Genomic DNA, 22,706 nt, shown 5'->3' with positions numbered 1-22,706 from the left:
ATATACATATAATCTTTTCCCTTCTTCCTTTTCTCCTTTTCCTTATCCCAGTTATTCTTTCCTTTTGAGCACTTTCCCTTTCATTATCACAAAATCTGTTGTACATTTTGAATCTTACTACTCTTTTAGTTTTTTTTACACTAGGGAGACAATATGATATTTACAAATGTAAGTTTGATTTATTTCATTAATGAGGATGGTCTCCAGTGCCTCCATTTACCTATAAAAGCATGAAGATGAGTTGGTACATGAACATATTATATCTTAAAAGGTTTTATTTCTCCTTACACTCCCCTTGTCTTTCTTCCTCCATTTCTTGGTCTCCTTCTCAATTACAAATGATCCACCTCCCTGTATTCTACTATCTGTCTTTCATTTTGCTTTTTAAATTACTTACACTTTGGGGATTTTCATAGAAGAGGAACCATGCAATATTCAAGCTGGGTGTGTGTGACACACTTCACTTAATCTTTTGACTCAAATATATTTGTTTTCCTACAAATGACTCAAATATAACTTCTATATGGCAGAGTGTTACTCCATTGTATGTTTTCCTTATCCATTCATCTGTTGATGGACAGCTGGTTTCCTTCAAGACTTAGCTATTATGAATTGATCTGTTATAAAAATGGATGTACATATATCACTATAAAGTGATGTCTTCAACTCTTTGGGGAAGATACCTAGAAGGGAAATAGCTGAGTTGGAATTTCTAGTTTTAGGTTTTTGAGAAATCTCTATGCTGAGTTTCACAGTGATTGGTACATTCCTGCCAACAATGTAGAATGGTTCCTTTCTCCTTCAGTTCTCACTGCAATGTGTCAATAGATTTCTTGATGACAGCCATTCTTCCTGGAATGAGATAGAATCAGTGTGTTATTTTAATTCATATTCTCATAATGGCCAGAAATGCTGAAAATGTTTTCATGTATTTATTGACCATTTGTACTTCTTCTTTTGAGAAGTGTCTGTTTATTTCAGCTGACCATTTTTTGATTCAATCTTTTATTTGTAGAGGAAGGTCTAGGTTTTTTGAATCTTTTCTAAGTTCTAAATATCTCTCCACTTTTTAAGGACTATCAGGTAAATTATTTTTCCCATTTTGAATGTTGTCTTTTCACTCTTGTGTTCTTTGTTGTGCAGAAGCTTTTAAAAATTTGATAAATTCTCATTTGTTGCTTTTGATGTTATTTCTTGTGCCAATGGGGTTCTGTTAAATGTCCTTGTCTACACCTATCTCTTCAAGAGTTTTACTTATTTTTATCTTCCAGTAGGTTATTTCTGTTTTAATATTTAGATCTTTGACCCATTCTCTTTTAAGTTTAGTACCTGGTGAGACATACAGTCTATAATTAATCTTCTGCATGTGTATAGCACGTTTTTCAGCGCTATTTGTTAAGAGGCTATCTGTCCCCCAGTATATGTTTTTGAGCCTGTTTGATCCATAAGTTCAGATGGCTGAGTGTACTTGGATTTGCTTCTGAATCCTCTGTTCTGTTTCACTGACTCACGTCTTTATTTTGTGCCAGTACTATGCTGCTTTTATCACTGTTGCTTTGTAACACAACTTAAATTCCCTCTTTGTAATTCTCTTGCTTTGCTCTTGTTACCCAGCTTGGTGTGCTGTTCTGGGTCTCTTCTCCCATCGGAGACTTAGAATAATTTTTTTTAGTTTCCTGAGGGTTGCTGCTGTTATTTTGGTTAGGATTGTGTGAAACCTATGTATCATTTTTGGTAATATTCCATTTTTAAAATATTGTTTCTGTCTATCCAGGAACACAAGATATATATTTTTCCATTTTCTGATATCCTCTTTGATCTTTTCATAAGACTGGTTTTCCTATAGAGCTCTTTTACTTCCTATATTAGGAAAATTATCAAGTATTCTTTCTAAAGTTGTGAATGATATTGTTTTCCTAATTTCTTTCACAGTAGGCTCATTATTGTCATACAGGAACAATTCATTTTTGCATATTTATGTTGAATTCTGCTACTTTGCAGAATTTGTTTGTTAGTTGTCTTTTGGCTGAATTTTTAAGGTCTTCTATGTAAAGAATTATGTCTTCTGTGAATACAGACATTTGGAGTTCATTTTGCAAATGCTGTATCCTGGAGTAGGATTCTCTTTCTTTTGGCTCTTAAATCATTTCACGCCAGTCTCCTTTTGCCTTTGAAGTTTAAGTCTGCTGTAATACTAATGGATTTACCTTTCTACATGATTTGTTGCTTTTCTCTAACAACTTTTTAAGATTGCATGTAACCTTTTTATTTTTTTCTCTTGTCCAACTGCTCTAGCTAAAAAAAGAGGTAGGACAGTATGTATTCATAGGAGAAAGTATCTTTTATAAACTATGATTTGAGATAAAAAAGTAAATAAAACAGATTTTCACAACATGTAATTTTTAAAAATATGGAAATGCATGCTTAGAAAAAGCTAGCTAGCATTTTGTACCAAATTGACTAAGCTTCAGCAAATCAAAGAGTTAAGAAGGAAAATGATTCTTAGTTTGTGTCCTTAGATACCAGATAACATTCTCTGATTTAATAGATGTACTGAAAATGAAACTAAAAAAGTAGAAAAATGTGGTGTAGCACTCATTTTTCTCCCTATCTTCCCCAGAAAGGAGCAGATTTCTGATTTCTATTTTGCTGGTTCTTCCAAGTTGTGAAGGTAGTTGCCTGCATAGACTCCATTCTGTTCTCCCAACTCTAGGGAACCTGGCTGGTAGTCAGGGACATGCCACAGAAAAAAGTGGCTACAAGAACCATGCTCAGATACACACAGATGCACATGTACTCAAGAAAGAGAAAAACAGAGGCAATGCACAGCAAGGGGTTAGGCTTTGAGGTACAGCACCCCAGAGGGCCTATAGCTCTAGGACCAACAGCCTCGGTAAAGCAAGTAGAGTGGGGTTGGGCTTCGTCGGGGGAATTTCTGGTGATTAAAGTTTTAATTGGGATCCCATGCAAGCTGCATAGAGACATATTTCAAGGAGATGGTTTTGGTTGTGAATAGCTAAGGGAATCTTGGGAAAAGCCTGATATCAAAAACAGAGAAGGTGAAAAGTTCCATCTAGGACTCCTGGACATCTAGACCTGGAGTCTTGGGGAAAACAGTCTTTGTGTTTCAATGTTCTCAATTGGTAGGATTTCAGGTTTTCTTACAAAAAGAAAACAAACAAAACTTTCAAAAGTTCTACAACTTAATTGGCAAAAAGTAGAAATAATGAAGTTTTTTTTTTTTTTGTCTGATATCCTCCAACTGATTGCTTAGGGACTCCTCAAACATGGGCTAGTTAAGAAGTAGCATCTCAGTAACTAAGTTCTCTAGGGAAAAAAGGAATAGGAAGAGATGGCTAGAGAGCTAGAGAACCTAAACTCTGCACAGTGTAGTTATTACTGGGCCTCTTCCTAAGCTTCTGTGTAAGGACATCTTCCTTTGCACCCTGAAGTAGGGACAGCAGCAATAGTTTGCATGTCTCAGTGCTTGCCAAATAGGAGTTGGCATCAGCTGAGCCTAGAGAATATGGTATTGGTGATGAGCCCCCTCTTACAGCAGTGAGTCCTTTCTCAAGGGTTGTTTTCTGCACAGGAGTGAGTAGAAGGGTTCAGGATGGGCATCCCAGAACTTGGTTGTCTTCTAGAAACAGGACACAAATGCAGAACAGAAGGTAGGATCAAAACAGCATGAATAGGCCCATGCAAATGCCTCTGGCACTCAGCACAGAACACCTTCAGCTTTGCAAAAGCCCAACAGCCCAAGGCGCAGCACACTGCTCCCTGATACTAACCAACATTTTCGTCTTTCTTGTCTTTCTCCTCTTCTTTCTCCTTTTTCTTGGAATCTACAATATAAAAATATTTATAAATATAAGTTTATGGCACATAATTGTGAGAAATTGGTTCATACACATATCATATCATATTTTGATCCTGTTTTAGCCCTCCCCTTCACCCCATCTCCACTGTCACCAGATCCCCTTCCTATCTCCAGTCTATCTCCCCATTTCCTGTTATTTTTTATGTTGCCCTTTAACCTGTATATAATTTATGTGTCTCATACAAGAGAGACCCTGCCACTGTTAACCTGTATCTGATTGATTTCACTTGGCATTTTGAATGCCAGAAGTGTACAGTCTCTTGCAAGTGACTTAAATATTTAGAATTCTTTTCTCTTATTTTTCTTCCTCTGGTGCTGATTGCTTGGAAAATGTAGGCAAGCGGAACACTGAGCTCTCCTACAAATTCTGTCCTTGGTATCTGATTGCCAGCAAAAAAGCCACAGAGAAACTGAAAGGATCACCTCTAGGAGGGAAGGGAGGAAGGAATGTGGTAATGTGAGAGAGAAGGGAACAGCAGGAGAGGGCAGGAGAGGCCGGGGCCTTACTGACCCTGGTCAGGACACACGTTATTTAACCACATATCACATATCCAGGCCTTCATCATTTACTGAAATTTTCAGTGTTATTTATTTTGCTCAAGAAAAAAAATATGCATTTATATAAAACTGAATTAAACTGACACAAACACATATCCTTTATATCCCAGTCTTGGAGCATAAGTCTGAAGATAATGTCTTTGGCCCACAGAAAATGCATTCCAATGTCATAGATGAAACATAAATAAACTTCCTAACAGACTTTCATGCTGTATCTTTTCTGTAGGGCATGATCAATAAATTTGATTATTTTGTATTTATTCTTCACCTTGTAGTTTACCCCCATTTATAAATTTTTGTTTGTTCAGTTCATGATCATATTTGTTTAATATTAAATGAGAGATGAAATCCACTGTTAGATACATGGCTTCAGGTAACAGCAATTGGTTTGGGAAGAACTGAAGTCCAGTAATGAGTGTGCTCTCCTCCTCTGGGTAGGGTGCCTGGGAAGGGTCCTCTGGAGCGAAGATGAATCAGTAATGCAGACAGTGAGATGAAAGTGGGGAACAGACACCCAACAGCTGCTGCCTTAGGTTCAATCCTTGACTGTTTCACCTTCTGTCTTGTCTTCCTTCCAGCACTTTTGAGGGAAATTTCAGCTAGAGAAGTTGGGATCTGCTTTGGGAAAGTGCCCCATGGCTCAGAATTCTCTTGTGGAGATGCTGCCATTCTGTAACGTGAAGGTTTAAAGACCTAGGAACAGCAAGGATGCTTGTCCCAGAGCTCAGCTTCTTTACTGATGCCCCATTGTGGATCTATACGCTATCATGACTGTTAAACAGTGGGGATCAAAGTCCTACCACTTGAACATCATCTAGATTCTTTTAGGTCTTCTAGGACTTTAGCCCAGCAAGAAGCAGGACAAGCCCAGAACTAGAAGGGCCCATAGTATTTAGCCTTGAAACTTGCCTACGGGAAAGGTCTCAGCATGCAAAAAGGTACATTCAGTGGAGAAAAAGATTCTATCACACTAGTAAAGAAGATGGTAACTTCATTCACTACAGTGAGTTAGGTTCACATGAATAAGAAGCCTCAATTAACAAACTTGGGGTGGTAGGACTTAGCCCTGGCCATGTGAGGGTTGGAAATAGTTTTCATCTTAATGTTTTTCCTCATTTTTGAAAAGAGGATCCTGTGAAATATTGCTATGTCTTCTTTGGTCTTCAGGTTTCACAAAAGCAAAAGCAAGACCTGCGTGATGGACAATCAGGCTAGAGCCACTGAATTCTGCCTGTGGGGCTTCCCTAGGCTCAAGAACTGTGTCGTGTTCTTTTTGATATATTCTTTCTCTTTTATTCAGTGACATTACTGGGAAACACAGTGATTATCATGATTGTCTGTGTTGATAAACGTCTGCAGTCTCCCATGTATTTCTTCCTTGGTCACTTCTCTCTCCTCGAGACCCTGATCACATCCGTAATTGTACCTGTGATGCTTTGGGGTCTGCTGCTCCCTGGGATCCAAACAATCTCTCTGAATGGGTGTGTTGCCCAACTCTTCCTGTACCTTGCTCTGGGGACCACTGAGTTGGCCTTGCTTGCAGTGATGGCTGTGGACCGTTACGTGGCTGTGTGTAACCCTCTGAGGTACAACATCATTATGAACAACTGCACCTGCATTTGGGTGGTCATCATGTCATGGGCATTTGGATTCCTTTCTGAAATCTGGCCAGTCTATGCAACCTATCAGTTTACTTTCTGCAAGTCAAATCTGTTAAACCATTTTTACTGTGACCGAGGACAATTACTCGGACTGTCGTGTGATGAGACTTTCTTCACAGAGTTTGTTCTTTTTCTGATGGCTGTTTTTATCGTCATTGGTTCTTTGATCCCTGTGATTATTTCCTACACCTACATCACTTCCACCATCCTCAAGATCCCTTCAATCTCTGGCCAGAGGAAAGCCTTCTCCACCTGTGCCTCCCACTTCACATTTGTTGTGATTGTCTATGGCAGCTGCTTGTTTCTTTATGTAAAACCCAAGCAAACACAGGCAGCTGAATACAACAGGGTAGCGTCACTGCTGGTTTCAGTGGTGACCCCTTTCCTGAACCCTTTCATCTTTACTCTCAGGAATGACAAAGTCAAAGAAGCCCTCCATGATGGGGTGAAACAGTGCTGTCAGTTCCTCTAAGATTAGCTTTCTCTAATTTGGTTTGGATGGTATGTCCTCACAATGAGTTATTCAATACCTTTAGAAAATCCTAACCATTCTTATCCCATATCATTGTTACTAAAATCAAATTGTGAGCACAAATCCCCATTTTTCTTTGAAACTAGATGAAACAGACAAAAATGAATTCCATTGTCTGCCTGCTGGGATCTTATAGAACTAGTCTTGGTTTGCTTTTACTGTTTAACTGACAGTATGTGTTCCTGGGATGGAGGAAGAAATAGAGAAAAGAAACATATTTTTAAAGAATTCTATTAACTCAGTTACTTACAATCCACATCTCAGAATGGATTTCTTAATACAGAGAGATGAGGAGAAGATAGGGGATCAGAATCATCTGAGTATGGAATTAGAGATGTTTATTTTCCTCTTTATCAACTCTGCTATGTCTTTCCCTAAATATTTGTGTTATTTCTTGACAAGATCTACACACTGATTTGAAGAATCCTGGGGCTCTTTTTTGACTGAATGTATGTTATACAGTTCTGGCCCTGTGGCTGCCTCAAAGTGAGTGTAGTGATTTTTTACATCTGCTGCAGACCTAGTCTAGAATGATGACACAGGCTTGGATTGATTTTTCACCTGGTCTGCCTCAACAGTATTTGCAAGACAAAAATATTTGGGAATAGGAAGAGGAGGAATGTTCCTCTTGCTAAATTCAACCATCTCATTAGCCTTTCTCTGGGCAGAATGTAAAAAAATTAAGGGACTATCCTTTTCCCATGTAGCTTCCTAGCCATTCAGAGATCTAGTTTCTAGGAATGTAATTGGGAGAAATTCACATAATATTGGAGGAAGGGTTTAGAAAGAAGGAGTTTATCTAATGTTGACAGTTGGTAGATCACAGTAGCCTGCGCTGGGGTAAGGAATTGAATGACTCAGTGATGAGGTGATGGGGTGCTTTAAGTTTGCATCTTGTCAGGTATGATTATGTAGTTTACACTGCTAAATGGTGCATGGTGCCTAGAAAACCCATGCTCTGGGAATCAGACACTGTGCTGTGGTGAGACTGTATCAATTGGGAGAAAGGAGTTTTAACACTTAAAGAAAGATGCCCTGGTTTCCAACTTCAGTTCATGAGGGTCTGTCCTGATAGGAAGGATATTATTTTTCTTGTTCATTAACTCAGTGAGGGAACATTTAATAGAAAAGAAAATAGAGGCTCAGTGCTGTTAAACAGACTTTCCAAGTTTTCTTAACCTGTGACTCTGGAGTAGGAAGTATTGACATGAATGCTGGAGAGTAAGAATTGATATCCGTTTCTAGTGGGAATAAAGATACTTCTGTTCAGGTAACTGGATAGCAGCAAACCTGATAAGCATGAACTATATGCATCTAGGCCAAACTTCAAGCCTGTTAGTTCATGTTCAGCCATTTTAGCTGTGTAGGTAACCCATGAAAGGAGTTCCTCATGTCTTCTGACATGCTTATTTATTGTATTTTCATTGGGCTTTTCTTATAGTTTATCCCTACTTAAATTTGTCTCATTTGTCAATATTTTCCATCTTTTCATGACATCATTCAGCATATTTGTTATACTACTTTTACATTAGATGTTTTATTGTACAATATTTGATATTCTTTATTGATCTGTTTCATAGTTTTAAGTAAGAGCTTATCTTCTTCAGAATTGACTTGATATTGATATCAATATTAGCAAGACATGAGAATGCTACTCCTACATAAACTGTATTCTCCTTTCTTCCATTTTGAATCACAACAATGGCACATATTTCCTTTACTTATAAACTAAAATGCTACTACAAATGCTATTTTACTACTATAAATGCTATTTCTAACTTTTAAAGAAGCTGAAGAGTAAGAGCATTTGCTATATTAACCTTACTTAAATTTCCTGGCTCTCTTGATTTCTTTACCAGGTTCAGCTTATCATTTGGTGTCACTTTCTTATCTGAAGCAGACTTTCCCATACCTTTTGTGCTATTGTTAAACACATTGCATCACTACATACTTTCCCTCCCACAATTCGGTGATGTATTATGCACATTTGCTTTCAAAACAGTTAAAAGAAGTAAGGAGATGAAATATGCATTTATACTTTCTGTTATAATTTAAAAACTGCCAGTATCAGTGTTCTCTATTTTGTCTGTGTGAAGTTTTATTTCTACTTACAATCACTTGTCTTCCCTTCGAAATCCTCCTTTACTATTTCTTGTAAGGTGATCTGCTAGTACAAGTCCAGCCTTTTAAATTTGTCTGTGAATGTCTTTTTGTTACTTTAATTTTTAAAAAATAATGTTGCTGAATTTTTGTTTTTTCTTGTTTTGCTATTATTATTTTTTTATTCTATTCTTTGGATTCTGTATTTCATGCTAAACTGTATTAAGTTTACTAGTTCTTTCTTTTGGTAGTTTAATTATAATGTTGACTTCCTATAGTAAAATTTTAATTTATTGTTGTATTTTAATCTATAAAATTGTCATTTTTTCTAATTTTCATTTTATTGATAATCTCTCTGCAGAAACATTGTCATACTTTACTCCTTACTCATTGTTTTAGCTTTTCATATATTCACAACATCTACTTTAAAGTTAATTGTAAAATGTGATGTGACATCTGGTTTCTATGAGACACAGTTTATTATTTTCTGTGTTTTGTTCTTGTGTACAGGTCACACCTTCCTGTTTGACTGCATGTATTATAATTTTTGTTGAAAAAGTTTTTTTCAGCACTAGGGACTGAATCCAAGGTTTTCACACTGAGCTATGTACCTTGACCTAGGAATTTATTATCATGATCACCGACAATATTATTTTTATTGTTATAGTTATTATTACTTTGAGATAGGGCATCACTAAGTTACTCATGCAATCAAACCTTGAACTTGCCTTCAACTCATGCCTTGAACTTGCAATCAAGAGTCAGCTTCGCAAAGTGCTTGGACTACAGCTGTGCATCACCACATTTTGGTTATTATATTGTCCATTCTGGATACTCATACCCCGCTGTGAGGAACTTGTTATTGCCGTTTCCTTGATAATTTGTCTGTTGTTCTGGATGAACTGTTTTATCGAAGCCTGTGTCTTTTCTTCAGCCATGTATATTGGAGATTTGTTCCTCCATGGATGCAGACTTAGATATGCACCCAGTCTCCTTAAATCACAGTAGCTTCAACAGGTCTCTCTTTGATTATTTCTCTGGATGGATCTAACTGATCAGCACCACAATTTGCTCACTGATTGTTCTATTATTATACCCTGTGTCATAAATTACCTTATTGGGTGATCCAGTTAGGTTTGCATTTCTGATAGGGTGGTTTTTGGGGTCAGAGTTTGATATTTGTTGTGACTCTAGAAAGGCATTTCTTAGCTCTCTTTTCCTCTGATTCTCTTTGCTAAATTATTTGGCCTGTCATCTATTTTGTGTCTCTTAGGAAATCATAAAGCTTCTTTTTTGCTTTCCATATCCGTCATTGTTTTTGACAATGTCCTCAGACTCCAACTCCTGAAATTTGTTTTTAAATAAAGTCAATTTTTTGAGTATAGAGTTTTCTTCTCCAATTGGGAAAAATGTCCTAGCTTGGGCTCTGGAACTTGGTGGGGAGCAGTTGTGTTCAATTGTCTCTTAGTAACAGTTCTGCTTTTGTTGCAGTATGTAAGGCAGAACGGTTGTCTTGAACATTTTGGATTTTTATTTCTGTTGTGTATCCTTCACCCTATGGGTGAGAATGATTGGGGTCCTATATTGAGAATGTAGTATTCTTGAGAGAAAGTTTCAGTCCTACGAATGAGGAGGCTTGAATAGAAGCAGAAAGTCTCTAACTTCATATCTCCCCTCTCCTGAAATTCCACTCCTGCAACTCATGGTGGGAGGGTTGAGAAATCGTGTCTATTTCTGCCTCAAGGAAGGTATCATAGCCCTGAGCTGGGATCTGGGAAAGGCTGAGTGTTGGTACCTGCATATATCAGGAGTGAATTTTCCATCACACCAAGCTGGAAAGGGTAGGAAGGTAATGGGCAATAGCCAGAATGTTACTGACTTTCATTGTTCATACTATGTTTTACTAGATTTTTAAAAATATATGATTTCTTCACTTGGTATATGCTGATAGCATTATGGTAAGAGGCTCTAAATGTTTTCTCTTAAATTATGGTTTTCAACAATTATCCTTGTTTGGACAATCAGTCTACTTTCTTTTCATTTATAGCTGTTTCACTCAGAGACTTCCATTATCTGAATCAGCTCTGCACTGAGTTCTATTGCTCTTTTTCTTGAAAATGGATTTTCTTTCTTTTTCCATTTTTGACTCATAATTTTTGAATTAGTTATGCAGATTCTACATACAGCCACAATGTCTGAGGTAGGCTGTCCTTACTTTTGGAAATGTGTAAACTTTTTCTCTGATCTAGAGGTGAGTTGGAAGACTATTTAATCTGATCAGAAAGTTGAACTGGGTTGTAGTATTTGGTTATATTTAATGAAACACATATTTCAAATTCCTTTAAAAGAGGCTGCTTTTATGTGTGGGCTGCTAGGTGGAGAGCCCAATGCCAATCTTTTCCTGTGGGTCAGTGTGATTTACAGACTGTGGGGAAAGAGAACAAAAAGTCACCAAGAAGCAAGCCCTCCCTGTGAATTGGCACCATGCACAGGCCACTGTGGGGAAAGCTAGATGCTGGTCCCTTTTAGCTGGAAAACAAGAGGAGCCAACCCCCCTATCCCCACCCCACTGCCACCAAAAGGAACCAGCTGATCCAGAGAAAAACAGTCTGTGATGATATATATTGAGGTGGAATACAGTTTAATGCCTGTAGTGTTTAGTGTTTCACTGACTTTGCAGGTCTAAAGCCAGTAGTCCGATCATTTATTCATAGGATAACAATATGCAATGTAGCATTTTTGGGATTCTCTCTTTCTGAAGGTGATAGCCATTGTTAATTCCCTATTATCTCATTTTGAAGTACTGTGTCATTTTCATTGTTTTGTTGGGTTGGGTTTTATTCTGTTTCATTTTGTTTGATTTTATTGTATCTGATGGCAGGAGTAGCTATTTCAAACATGCCAAATATATTATGGTAGCCATTTTGGATTTACTATTATCTTGTTTTAAAGTCCTTTGTTGCATTCATTATTTTGTTTTTATTGGTTCTAGTCTGTTCTGTTTTGTTTGATTTTTACTACATCTGACATTATCTGCAGCTATTTTAAGAACAACAAGAGGCATCATGGTTATCATTGTTGATTTCCTATTGTTTTGAAGTCCTGTGTCACTTACTGTGGTATGTTTTGATTGGCTTTATTCTGTTTTGTTTTGTTTGGTTTTATTCTCTTTAAAATAAAAATTATAAAAGAAGCTGCTATTGACTTGGCTTACAGTATTTAAATTAGATATACATTTGGTTTAACACAATAGCCAACTTAATAAAAGTGAAGTGTTTAAAAATATTGACAGTATTGTTATATATAGTGACTTTGATATTCTTTGGTCTAGTTAGGCAAATATTTGAGGGATAATTCCCAAATCCCTTGGTTGTTATTTTCCATATGCTTAAGTAGTTTGAACTGAATGAGACAATTTGTTTATTACATATTTTTCTGTGTATATTTTCTATTATTATCAAGGATATGAATGTACACAGTTCAAAATTATTTTTTCCTGTTTTTTACATCACCCACATATACAAGTGCTATCTTCATCTACTTGGAGTCATGTATAATTGTTCCTGTATACAGCACGAGAAAGCATTCTTAGAGAATTGAGCAATTTTCAAATTTGTTTTCTCATCATCAACTACAAAAAAACAAGAGCCTTCTTTTCTAGAATTAGAAGGCAGGGGGGAAAACTTTTTCTTTTAACTTTTGCTTTGATCTCCTACTAACATTTTAAAAAGTAAGATGCTAACAGTAGTGCTGAGGACATCAAAAAACTGTTCTAATTTTATAAAGATTAACTAGGGCTTTAGCTTGACACATTCAAATAAAAGTAATTTATTTATAGTTTCCTTGAAATTGACTCGATGTTGAAACCTATCTAGTTACTTAAGTCAACCTCATTTGTCTACTTGATGTCTCACACTGAATGTAAAAAAGATCTGTCTTCATTAGATGATTTTTTTTAGGAAACTGGAATTTGGAAGCTATTCACCTACTTACCATGCTTTCCACCAGGCTATGGTACTCATCCTCTAGTTGCACACAACTCTATCTTATTCAGAGTATCACCCTTGACTGGTTAGGAGCCACCTCAGACATGAAGTGTATATTCTGTAACTTCGTAAGGAAAGTATACAGCCCATACCAAATGATTGATACAAACACGAAAAGGGTTTGCTTTGTTTTACCATGATATCAACTCCATGGAGCAGTTCATTCTTCAAAGGTTCTTTCGGATGACCCTGAAATCTCTTGATCATTATTACCAGCCTGAAGAGTAGATTTTCTGCCCTATTTCCCTTGTATTATTCTGCATGTGTCATATTGTTTTCTTGAAAATAGTGCAACAGTGAATCTTTGCACAAGAATTCTTCAGGCTGTCTCTAGAGCATTTAGATCCAAGGCAGTTGATATTAAAAGTGCTATTGAAAGTAGAGAATCTGTAGGTGGACATATGTGCTTGGCCAGATATTGATGAACATCCCATACTGAAGATATTTATAGACAGTACAGTGATTAGACGATGGAGCAATTGCAGAGTTATTCAGATTTTTCCCTCTTGTAGACTTGTATTTTTGAGGTTCATGGTAAATATTAATTGTCCAATATATACAACTTGCTAGACCCTGCTTAGTGCCACTACTGGGGAGAGGAGAAGACAGGCTCAGCTCTATTTACAGCAATGTATGACAGTTGAAGGATAAATTAATACCTTTTCTGTTGCTATAAAAAATACTTGAGGTTGGATACTTCACTGGAGGCTCAAGAGCATACTTCCAGCATCTCCTTGGCTCTGGGAGGGCTCATGGTGGGTGGCATCAAAAAGCTATGAAGAGGAAGTCACATGCAACACAGGGAGCAAAAGAGAGACCCAAGACAGCTAAGGGAACTTGTATCACAACAGCCCATTCTCATAGGAAGCAATCCACTCCATGAGACCAGCACCAATCCCTTCTTGGTGCAAAAACTTATCAGTTGATATGGTGAGAACCTTGAGCACCCAGATTGCTCTAAACTCCCCTGGACACTGGAAACAGCCTCCTCTTCTGTGGAAGGTATGCTGTGTCTCCCAGGACTATGCAAAGACCTCAGGTAAGGTAGATGTCTTCCAAGGCAATGATCACCTTCCTCTGTCATCAATTTTTCTTCTACCAGTTAATAGACTATGTCTCAGTATAACGTGTAGCAAAGATAAGACTGCAAATAGAGTGAAAAGATCATGTACCCAAGTTCAGGGACCACTGCTGGCTGTGAACTGGGACCTGCTCCTCTTCCAACATGCAGAATTTAACACTTTGGCAAAGTGCCTAGAAAATGAATCTGACACATATATTTGCTGACTCACAGAAGTTTCAAAAAAGTAACCATCTTCATTAAAGTAAGTAGAGATGCTGAAGATTTCCTTGAGAGAATATTAAAGAAGAGATCAAAAGGATTAGGAAACTAGAATTGTATAGTTGGTCTGTTACATAAGAAAGAGAAGCCTACCAGCTGATTATGTTCCTCAGAGGGCCCAAGAATACTCTAGCAAAGTGACTTTATAAAGCGTGGCTAAAGATGGTATTAGCTGAAATGATTTTCACTAGGAGCTGCTGTCACAGAACTGAGTTGAATAGTATCAGGGGAACACAGGAAAACAGAATGGTAGAGCCCAGGAACAGTACTTGATATCAGACATTTACCCTACTAGGAGAAGGTGTCAGGTAAAGATGTCTTTTGGAGATCACTAATATGGCATAGTACTAACAGAGCAAAAATATGAGCAACCCACAAAGATACTACTTAATGCACTTAGTTTGAGGACAAGAATGGATGAAAAGAGAGCAAAGGCAGTCACACTGTAGAAAGGCTTCATTCTGTGTCCCATCTCCAGGTTTTTAATTTTATTTTGAAGGTAGTAAAATACAACAGAACAAGACAGAAAAAAACCAGTTGAGACAGTGCAGTGAAACTGGTACAGAACTTCACAGCTGGATACTGAGATAACAGTAACAGGTACCACAGTATATCTTGTTATCATCACAATAGTTGTCCATTCAATCAGGTACAGCAAAATCAAACCAAAAACAGAACATTATAAAACCTATCAAAACAGAATATTGAGTAGAGTAAACAATTCATCAGAACAAAGCAAAACAGTGAAAACAACATTTGCCTTCAAAGAGAAGATAGAAGGAAATCCCCCATATTTGCTATATTGCTAATGGTCATCCTCCCAAGAGATGCTCAGCCCTCTGGCCTCCAGCTGCTAGTCATGGGTGGGGATGGGATGTTTCTTGTCAGCCTGCAGGCTGGTAGCTCAAGGGAGAGAGACACCGACTGTTTCTATTCCTGGCCTGTCCACTGATTGCTCGCGCAGCGGCGGCCACTTACCAGGAAGGAGGGCAGGTTGCTTTCTTGCTCAGTTCCCTAAGTTCCAACATGGCTGCCATCTCCAGATTTCAACCAGCTTTTAAGCTCGGGACCTATCAAGTGAAAAGGAATTCCTGAGGCATCAAAAGTTGGGCTACATGACACCATGACACGTACACCTAGTGGTGACTTCCTGGCGTTGCCCAAAAGGCCAGTACCCATTTTTCTGGATAGCTGTATGTGGAGAAAGCAGAGATTCAGATATTTTGAGGGCTGAGGACACAAGTGTGTAAATTGTGTGTAAAAGTGTGTAAATTGAAACTAATCCTCAGGAAGTGAAAATATCATCAAGATATGCTTTATTAGAGAACATACACACATCACGTTACTAATGGAATACTGACCCAAGGCCATCAAATTGGCTTCCATTGGAGCCAGTTTTTCTCTTTTCTCTTTTTCTATTTTCTTCTCTTCTCCCCTTCTCCTCTACTCTCCTTTTCTCTGTGCTTCTGCTCCTCCACTTTCTTTCTATGTCTCTTTTCTGCATCTCTCTGGTTTATACATGTACACACACACACACACACACACACACACACACACACATGCAAGTCACTCTTTCTGTATTAGGCCTTATGATAGACATGTAGAATTCAGAAATAGAACTTAGGCTCCCTGATCTACTGAAGAGTTCAGCCGCTGAGGTAGACGGACAGGTCACTGAACAGCATACCATAATGCTCCACATTATGAGACCCACTAAGAGGTAGGTTATGGAGGTGTGACAGCACAGAAGAGGAACAGCCAACCTAGACATGGGGCAAGGAAATAAAAGACAGCTTCTCGGAGTCAATAATGTTTGAGTTCACATTTGAAGGGAACAAAGTATCACCAGGCAGAAAGTGCAGATTCCCCTGTGTTCTTTTGCTCACTTTGAACTATGCATGGCTTCCACCAGATTAATCTGTTTGTGTGTATTTCTACTCATGCTGAGCAAACAGTTGGGGCTGCTAAGTGGTAGAAAGAAGGTGGCCTGGGTATAAAAAGGAGTGAGGGGATGATACAAATATATTTCACAGTCAAGTTTGTGGTAGTGAATGCCGCACTGCTCAGAGAACCAGTAGAAATGAAGAAAGATTTATCAGCAATCCCTGGAAAAAAATTCTCCAGAGAGTAGAAAATAAGCTAAAATGTGAAAGGGAAAAAACAGATGAGTGAAGGCAGATGATGGGTACTATTAGTTAATCAGTAAACAGACTGAAGACCAAAAGCAGAGTGAGTTCCGTCTCTGGAGGACAGGCCAGATGTAAGCACACAGCAGGCTGGGAGTGGCTGGGACTGGTGTGCAGAGCAGAGCATCTCCTGCACGTGCCTGTTGTTGTGGTTTGTGTTCTGATGGTCCCCACCCAAGCCTCATGTAATCATGGTGGTGGCTGAATGTAGCATTTGTGATTGGTTCGTTGTCTAGCACTCAGATTGGTGGGTGAGTGCTGCACTCTCCGAGGGGAGCCAACATATAATATCAGGGAGGGCAGGAGGAATGCTTTCCCCTTTTTGTTCTTTCACTCTCGCAGCCACCATGAATGGTTGCCCTTCAGCCATGCCACCCTGCCTTGGAGTCAGCCCAGTAAGGACTAAAACCTCAAAAAGCTAAATAAACCTTACCTTGCTTTACTTTGGGTGTCAGCTATTTTGTCTCAACAATAAGAGAACAGTAACTTCCTGCACATGCCTGGTTCCTGCCATCTGCTCCTCTCAGTGTGCTGAGATCTGTTTCTGTGAATATGGGGAGCTTGAGGCCAGGCCAGGTTAAGAGAGAAGGGGCTGGTGTGGTTCAGGTGAATCCCCTAAAATTCATATGCTGGAAGCTTAAACCGTAGGCTTTGTTAGTGGAATTTGAAATGGGAGCTTTGGGAGGTCATTAGAAGTAGCATCATGAATATGAGGACTCCTCGTGATGGCGCTGGTGGCTTTGTAAGAACAGGAAGAGAGACCCAAGCTATCACATGTGCTTTGAGTGACACTGAGCATACCACACTCAAGACATTGAGTGCACCATTGCTAATACAGTGATCTTGCTAAGAAAGGATCACTGTCTCCACCTTGTAGGAGAGGCATTTGAAGACCACCGAAGTTACAAAACAAACAAACAAACAAACACCAAAACAGCTTGCAAGTGACAAAAGTTGTCTTTCAACTTGAATCTTGCTGATGCCAAAGTACTTCCCAACCATGACACCTGAGAGATGTCACAAACACGTGTGCACATCACAGATGGCCAACACGCAGACTCAGTGACGTTGGCTATGTTTAAATTAGGCTGCTGACTGACGTTCTGATGCACGAGATGCCCACCAGCAGAAATGCTGCTGACTTTATGGTTTTGTACTGCACGAATGTCCTCATTGAAGGAGAAATAAAGCAATGCATTCAGTAACTTTGATGTCCAGCAAGGAGTCTCAGAATTTGTGGGCATTTAAAAGAAAGCTCTGACTGAAGGAGTTTGGTAGCCATCATATTCCATCTCTCTCACTCAATTGCATTCTGTATTGCATTAACCCAGTGTATAATCTGTACGGTGCACTTTATGTTGATGTGTGATCTACAGAAGAACACACTGCGGAATGGTTTAACAGCTGAATAGGATAAGCCTGGGCTGACCTGGAAAGTACAATAGCAAGTCTCCCCTCTCTGTTGATGCTGCCAGCTACAGGGTTTGAGAGAGTTTCTGCTATTAGAATAGTTGTCTCACTTTCTCAAGTAAATTAATGACAATATACAGTTCCCCTCACTGCTTACCCTGGATATAAAAAACTGGAACATGCAGAGACCACATAGCCCGGTCTGGGGAGGTGGGAGGGCGGGGGAGGTGTCTGTGCTTTCTCAGAAGTGTGTCTTTACTCCCACCTAGTGGTTACTTTTAGTAATACACCCGGGGGAGTACCCCAGAAGGGCTCAGGTGACCCCCACCTGCAACTAGCGCATAGCAATGAAGCTCCTTAACTTTATGGCAGGATGAAGTCCCATAAACTCATTGTAAGTTGAAAAAATCACAACTGGGAAATGCATCAAGCCTACAGAACATCAGAAGATGAAGAGAACCAAAGAAAATATATATTGCTGGTGTGAGGAAAGGAGTAATAACAATTTTATTAGAAAAAAAAAAAGCTAGCCAAATATTAGGGACACATTTTTCAAACCTGGAGAAAAGGAGACGTTTCTGAAGCAAGTCAGATTTTTGAAACATTGCTCAAGAGATGCCTATGAACAGAGATTAGTTTACTGGGGATAATAAGTCTGATTTCCATAAATAAGAAAATGAAATGTAATATGAAATGGAACAAAATGATCTTAAGAAAGATAGATGTCTGAAGAGAATTCACTATGATAGTGATTCTCTTGGAAAGACCTGAGGAACCTGGGTGATGTGGGTGAAAAGGATGGAAATGTAAAAGCAGTTGCTGAAGAAAACCATGTTCCTAGGTGCAGATCTACCTATCACGGACACGTTTATTGTCTCTGCAGCATTGCAAGTGGTGCCCATGGAATTGTTTTTACTGCAAGTGTTCCCACAGTCTAACATGTATGTGCCTAAAGTAGGTAAGTCACAGTGATTTTACCCACCTCCCCTTCACTACAACCACACCAACAGAGCAAAATCAGCCCTCCCTATCCATGGTCCACACCTATGGGTCCCATGAGCCATGAATCCCACCAAGCACAGATGAAAACATCCAAGTAAGAAAACTGTGTCTAAACATTTACAGCCACTTTTTTGTTGTTATCCTCTCAACAATTCCAGTGTAACAACTATTAGCACAGCATTTACATTGTGTAGTTGTCATAAGTGACATAGAGGTGAGTTAAGAGATATGACGTGATGTGCCTTGGTAAGGGGCATGATGAGCCATTTTATATACAGGAGCTGTGTGTGTTCATTGTAGTATGCTTAGGAGTCCAGCACAAAGCCCAGATGTTGAGGGACGAATGTATCCAAGGATTCACAGATGTTAGATGCTGTACCATGCCCAAGATTAAGGAGTAAAGGCCAACATAGGACTCAAATTCAGGTTCAGGATTCTAAATTCTTCTCTTTCTATTATATTGCTTTTTAAAAAATCACGTGAACTTAAAATCAGTTTTGAAGTTTATTAAGAATTGGATTTGTCTCATTCACTGCAGAAAGCCAGGTGAGCCACGAGGAGGTAAAGACCCTGCCCATCACCTCTTCACCACCGCAGGAACCAAGGTTGAGCCATGCCAGAGGAGCGTGGCCCCGCCTCTCACTACTGACACTACTGAGGCGAACTTCTTGGGAAGGCGCCGAGACAGAAGGGATGTCAGCAGCACTGTAGGAACCCAACTAAGGCACACAGGATGAGCAAGCGAGACTAGTGGCATGAAAAGTCCTAAGTAACAATAATATAAGCCAATGGGGACTGAGGCCTCCACCAGACCGGAAACCGGCTCAGAAAGAATCCAAGACTCAGAAATCAGCCTTTTCTCTCAATTTTTCTTTCCCTTTCTCTCTTTCTTTCTTTTGCTACTTTTTTCCCTCTCTTTTCTAAATGGGCAGGGAGAACTGTAGCCACAGAAAACTAATCCGGTCCTTCATACCCAGAGACCAAACCCAGATAAACCCTCAAATAATTCTTCATCTTTTTCTACTCCCTTCTCTAGTTTCCCAAACCTTGTGCTATCACCCATTGACCATCAGCTTTGCTTTTACTTCCTTACCAGTTATTTTAGTTTCTGAACTACCCTCCCTAAATTTTCCCTCAAAAGATAAAACCATTCTACTAAGGGGAAACACTTTGCATACAAACTTCTAATTTATGATTGGTTCTGTTATTTAGCTATAGATTACACTTATGGTCCAAAGTACAAAATCAGTAGTAACCACAGTTTGTAAGTTTCTAAATTCTGCTTGAATCTATTGCTATTGCTAATTTCACTACTTTAGCTTTCATGTCATATCTGCTGTAATCAGATATTCTCCCTTCTGTAACAATACTAGGAAGCTCTGGAGTAACAACCTCACCAGAGTCCTACCCCTAAGAACTAGGGACTGAGCCAAACAGATAACAACATCCCACTCTTAATTAATCAGGAAGGTAGGAGCTGGTAAAAGACATAAATCAAGAATTTCCTACCCATAGAAGACACTACCAAAGAATAGATTTTCCTTGAGAGGCCAAGGATAGTGGCCTCTTTAGTAGTGATAAAACTACCTACTACAAAAACTCACAGGAATCATCACAGAAAACAATGTAAATATTTTTTGAAATAGAAAATGATAAAATGAAAAAGCAAAATGCAATCTCACACCTCTACCCTATTCAGAACAAGCCCATTAGACACTGACATAGAAGAAATTGAAAAATATATGAAACCAACCAAAGTAAATGAAGAAATCCATGAGACTATAGAGGAAATCATATAAAAAATCATCTCTCAGGTAAAAAAAGAAATGTCAACATTTATAAAAGAACTCTTCAGAAAATCTAGAGTAGAGAGATTAAAAAATAGATGATGGTTGGAGGAGGCTGGAAACTGTAAATGACTAATATTGGAAAAAAATAGAATGCACGAACTGGATTCAAACAGGTATTTAGGAAATTAAAAATTACACTGAAAGCTCTAAAGACCTCTTGAAAAAACTGGAGACAGACTTTCAGAAAGAAAAATATCCTCGAATCCATGAAAAGAGTAAAATCACTACAGATCCAGTGGAAATTCAGAAGATCATCCACACCTACTTTGGAAATCATTACTCACATAGCATAGAAAACAGAAGAAATGGACACATTCCTAGAAATGTATTTATTACAAGAGCTGAATGAAGAAGGTATACAAATTTTGAGTAATACAATATCAGTTAAAGAAATGGAAAATATAATTAAAAACATACCAACAAAGAAAATCCCCGGTCCTGATGAATTCACTGCTGAATTCTACAAGAAATTTAGAGATAATTTAATGCCATTACTTCACAAACTCTTTAATAGAATTGAAATCAATTCTCCCTAACTCACTCATGAAGGCAAGTATTACCCTGATACCAAAACCAGAGAAAGATTAAAAAACAAAAGCAAACAAACAAACAAAAAAAGAGAAATACAGGCCAATCTCCCTAATGAACATAGATGCAAAAATCCTCAATAAAGTAGTAACAAATAGAATGCAGAAAATCAACAATAAGATTATAAACCATGGCAAAATGGGCTTCTTCCAAGGAATGCAGAGACGGTTCAACAAAGCAACTCAATACATGGAATACACCATATACAGAATCAAAGACAAAAATCATATGATCTCCTCAGTAGATGCAGAAACAGGTTTTGATAAGTCCAGCACTCATTCATGATAAAAAATTTTTTGCAGAAAATCAGAATAGATGGCCTTTTCTTCAATCTGATAACAACCACCTATGCCAAAACAGTAGCCAACATCATTCAAAGTAGCAAAAACTGAAGACTTTCTGTCTAAAATCAGGAACAAGACCAGGATATCCATTATCATCACTCCTATTTAATATTGTTCTGGAGACATTAGTCAGAGCAACTAGGAAAAGAAGGAAATAAAAGGAATACGAATAGGAAAGGAAGAAGTTAAACTATCATTATTCACAGATGACATGATATTCTACACAGAAGACAACAAGAACTCCACCAAAAAGACTTTTAAAATTAATAATCAAGTGTGGTAGCATGGCTGGATACAAAGTCAACATTCAAAAATAAATAGTATTGTAGTACACAAGAAGCAAACTCAGTAAGATAGAAATCAGAGAAATCATACTTCACAATAGCATTCAAAAAAGAAATACTTAGGAATCAATCTAACATAGAAAATAAAAGATGTATACAGTAAAAATTCCAGTACTCTGAAAAAAGAGATTGAAGAGTATATCAGAAAGTGGAAAAATATCCCTTCCTGATTTTTAGGAAGAACCAACCTTATGAAAATGGCTATACTCTCAAAACTGTTATACAAATTTAATGCAATCTCAGTCAAAATAGCATTATCATACCTCACGTATCTCAAGAAAACATTCATAAAATTCATTTGGAAATAGAAGAGACCTAGAATAGCAAAGGTAAACTTGAGCAACAAGGCAAGGTGTGAAGCATCACAGTCTCTGACTTGAAATTATACTACAAAGCTATAGTGATAAAATCAGCACTATAGTGGAAAGAAAAGGTGTATGGTTTGACGGAACAGATTAGAAGATGTAGACACAACTACAAAGAAACTAAGCCACTTTATTTTTGACAAGAGGATCAGTCATGTTCACTGGAAGAAAGGTAATCTCTTTAATAAATCTGTTGGAAAAACTGGCTTTCCATACACTGAAGACTAGTACTAGACCCATGCCTATTCTCATGTACTAAACTAATGTCAAAATGAATCAAAGATCTAAATATTATAACAGAAACATTAAATCCACTGGAACAGAAAGTTGGTAGAAATCTTAAGGACATAGGAGTTAGAAGAGAATTCATGAACAAAAATCAAACTTCATGAGATAAACTTCAAAGAATCAACTACTGAGATCTCACTTTACTAAGAAATTTTTGCACATCAAAAATCACCAACAGAGTGAAAAGACAACCCACAGACTGGTAAAAAT

The 22,706-nt window shown here is 38.1% G+C and overlaps 1 protein-coding gene across 1 annotated transcript; it reads left to right on the top strand.

The window, feature by feature from the left end:
- The first annotated feature begins 5,636 nt into the window (after positions 1-5,636).
- On the top strand, positions 5,637-6,571 carry LOC100729191 (olfactory receptor 9A4-like). The gene is given in 2 exon segments (XM_013158521.1): positions 5,637-5,682; positions 5,685-6,571. Coding segments are annotated over 2 exon segments (933 nt in total).
- Positions 6,572-22,706: the final 16,135 nt, after the last annotated feature.

Source organism: Cavia porcellus, unplaced genomic scaffold (assembly GCF_034190915.1).
Source record: "Cavia porcellus strain 051 isolate PalLab524CR breed Dunkin Hartley unplaced genomic scaffold, mCavPor4.1 scaffold_6, whole genome shotgun sequence".
Classification (NCBI taxonomy): domain Eukaryota; kingdom Metazoa; phylum Chordata; class Mammalia; order Rodentia; family Caviidae; genus Cavia; species Cavia porcellus.
This window is presented reverse-complemented; position numbering and strand designations above follow the sequence as displayed.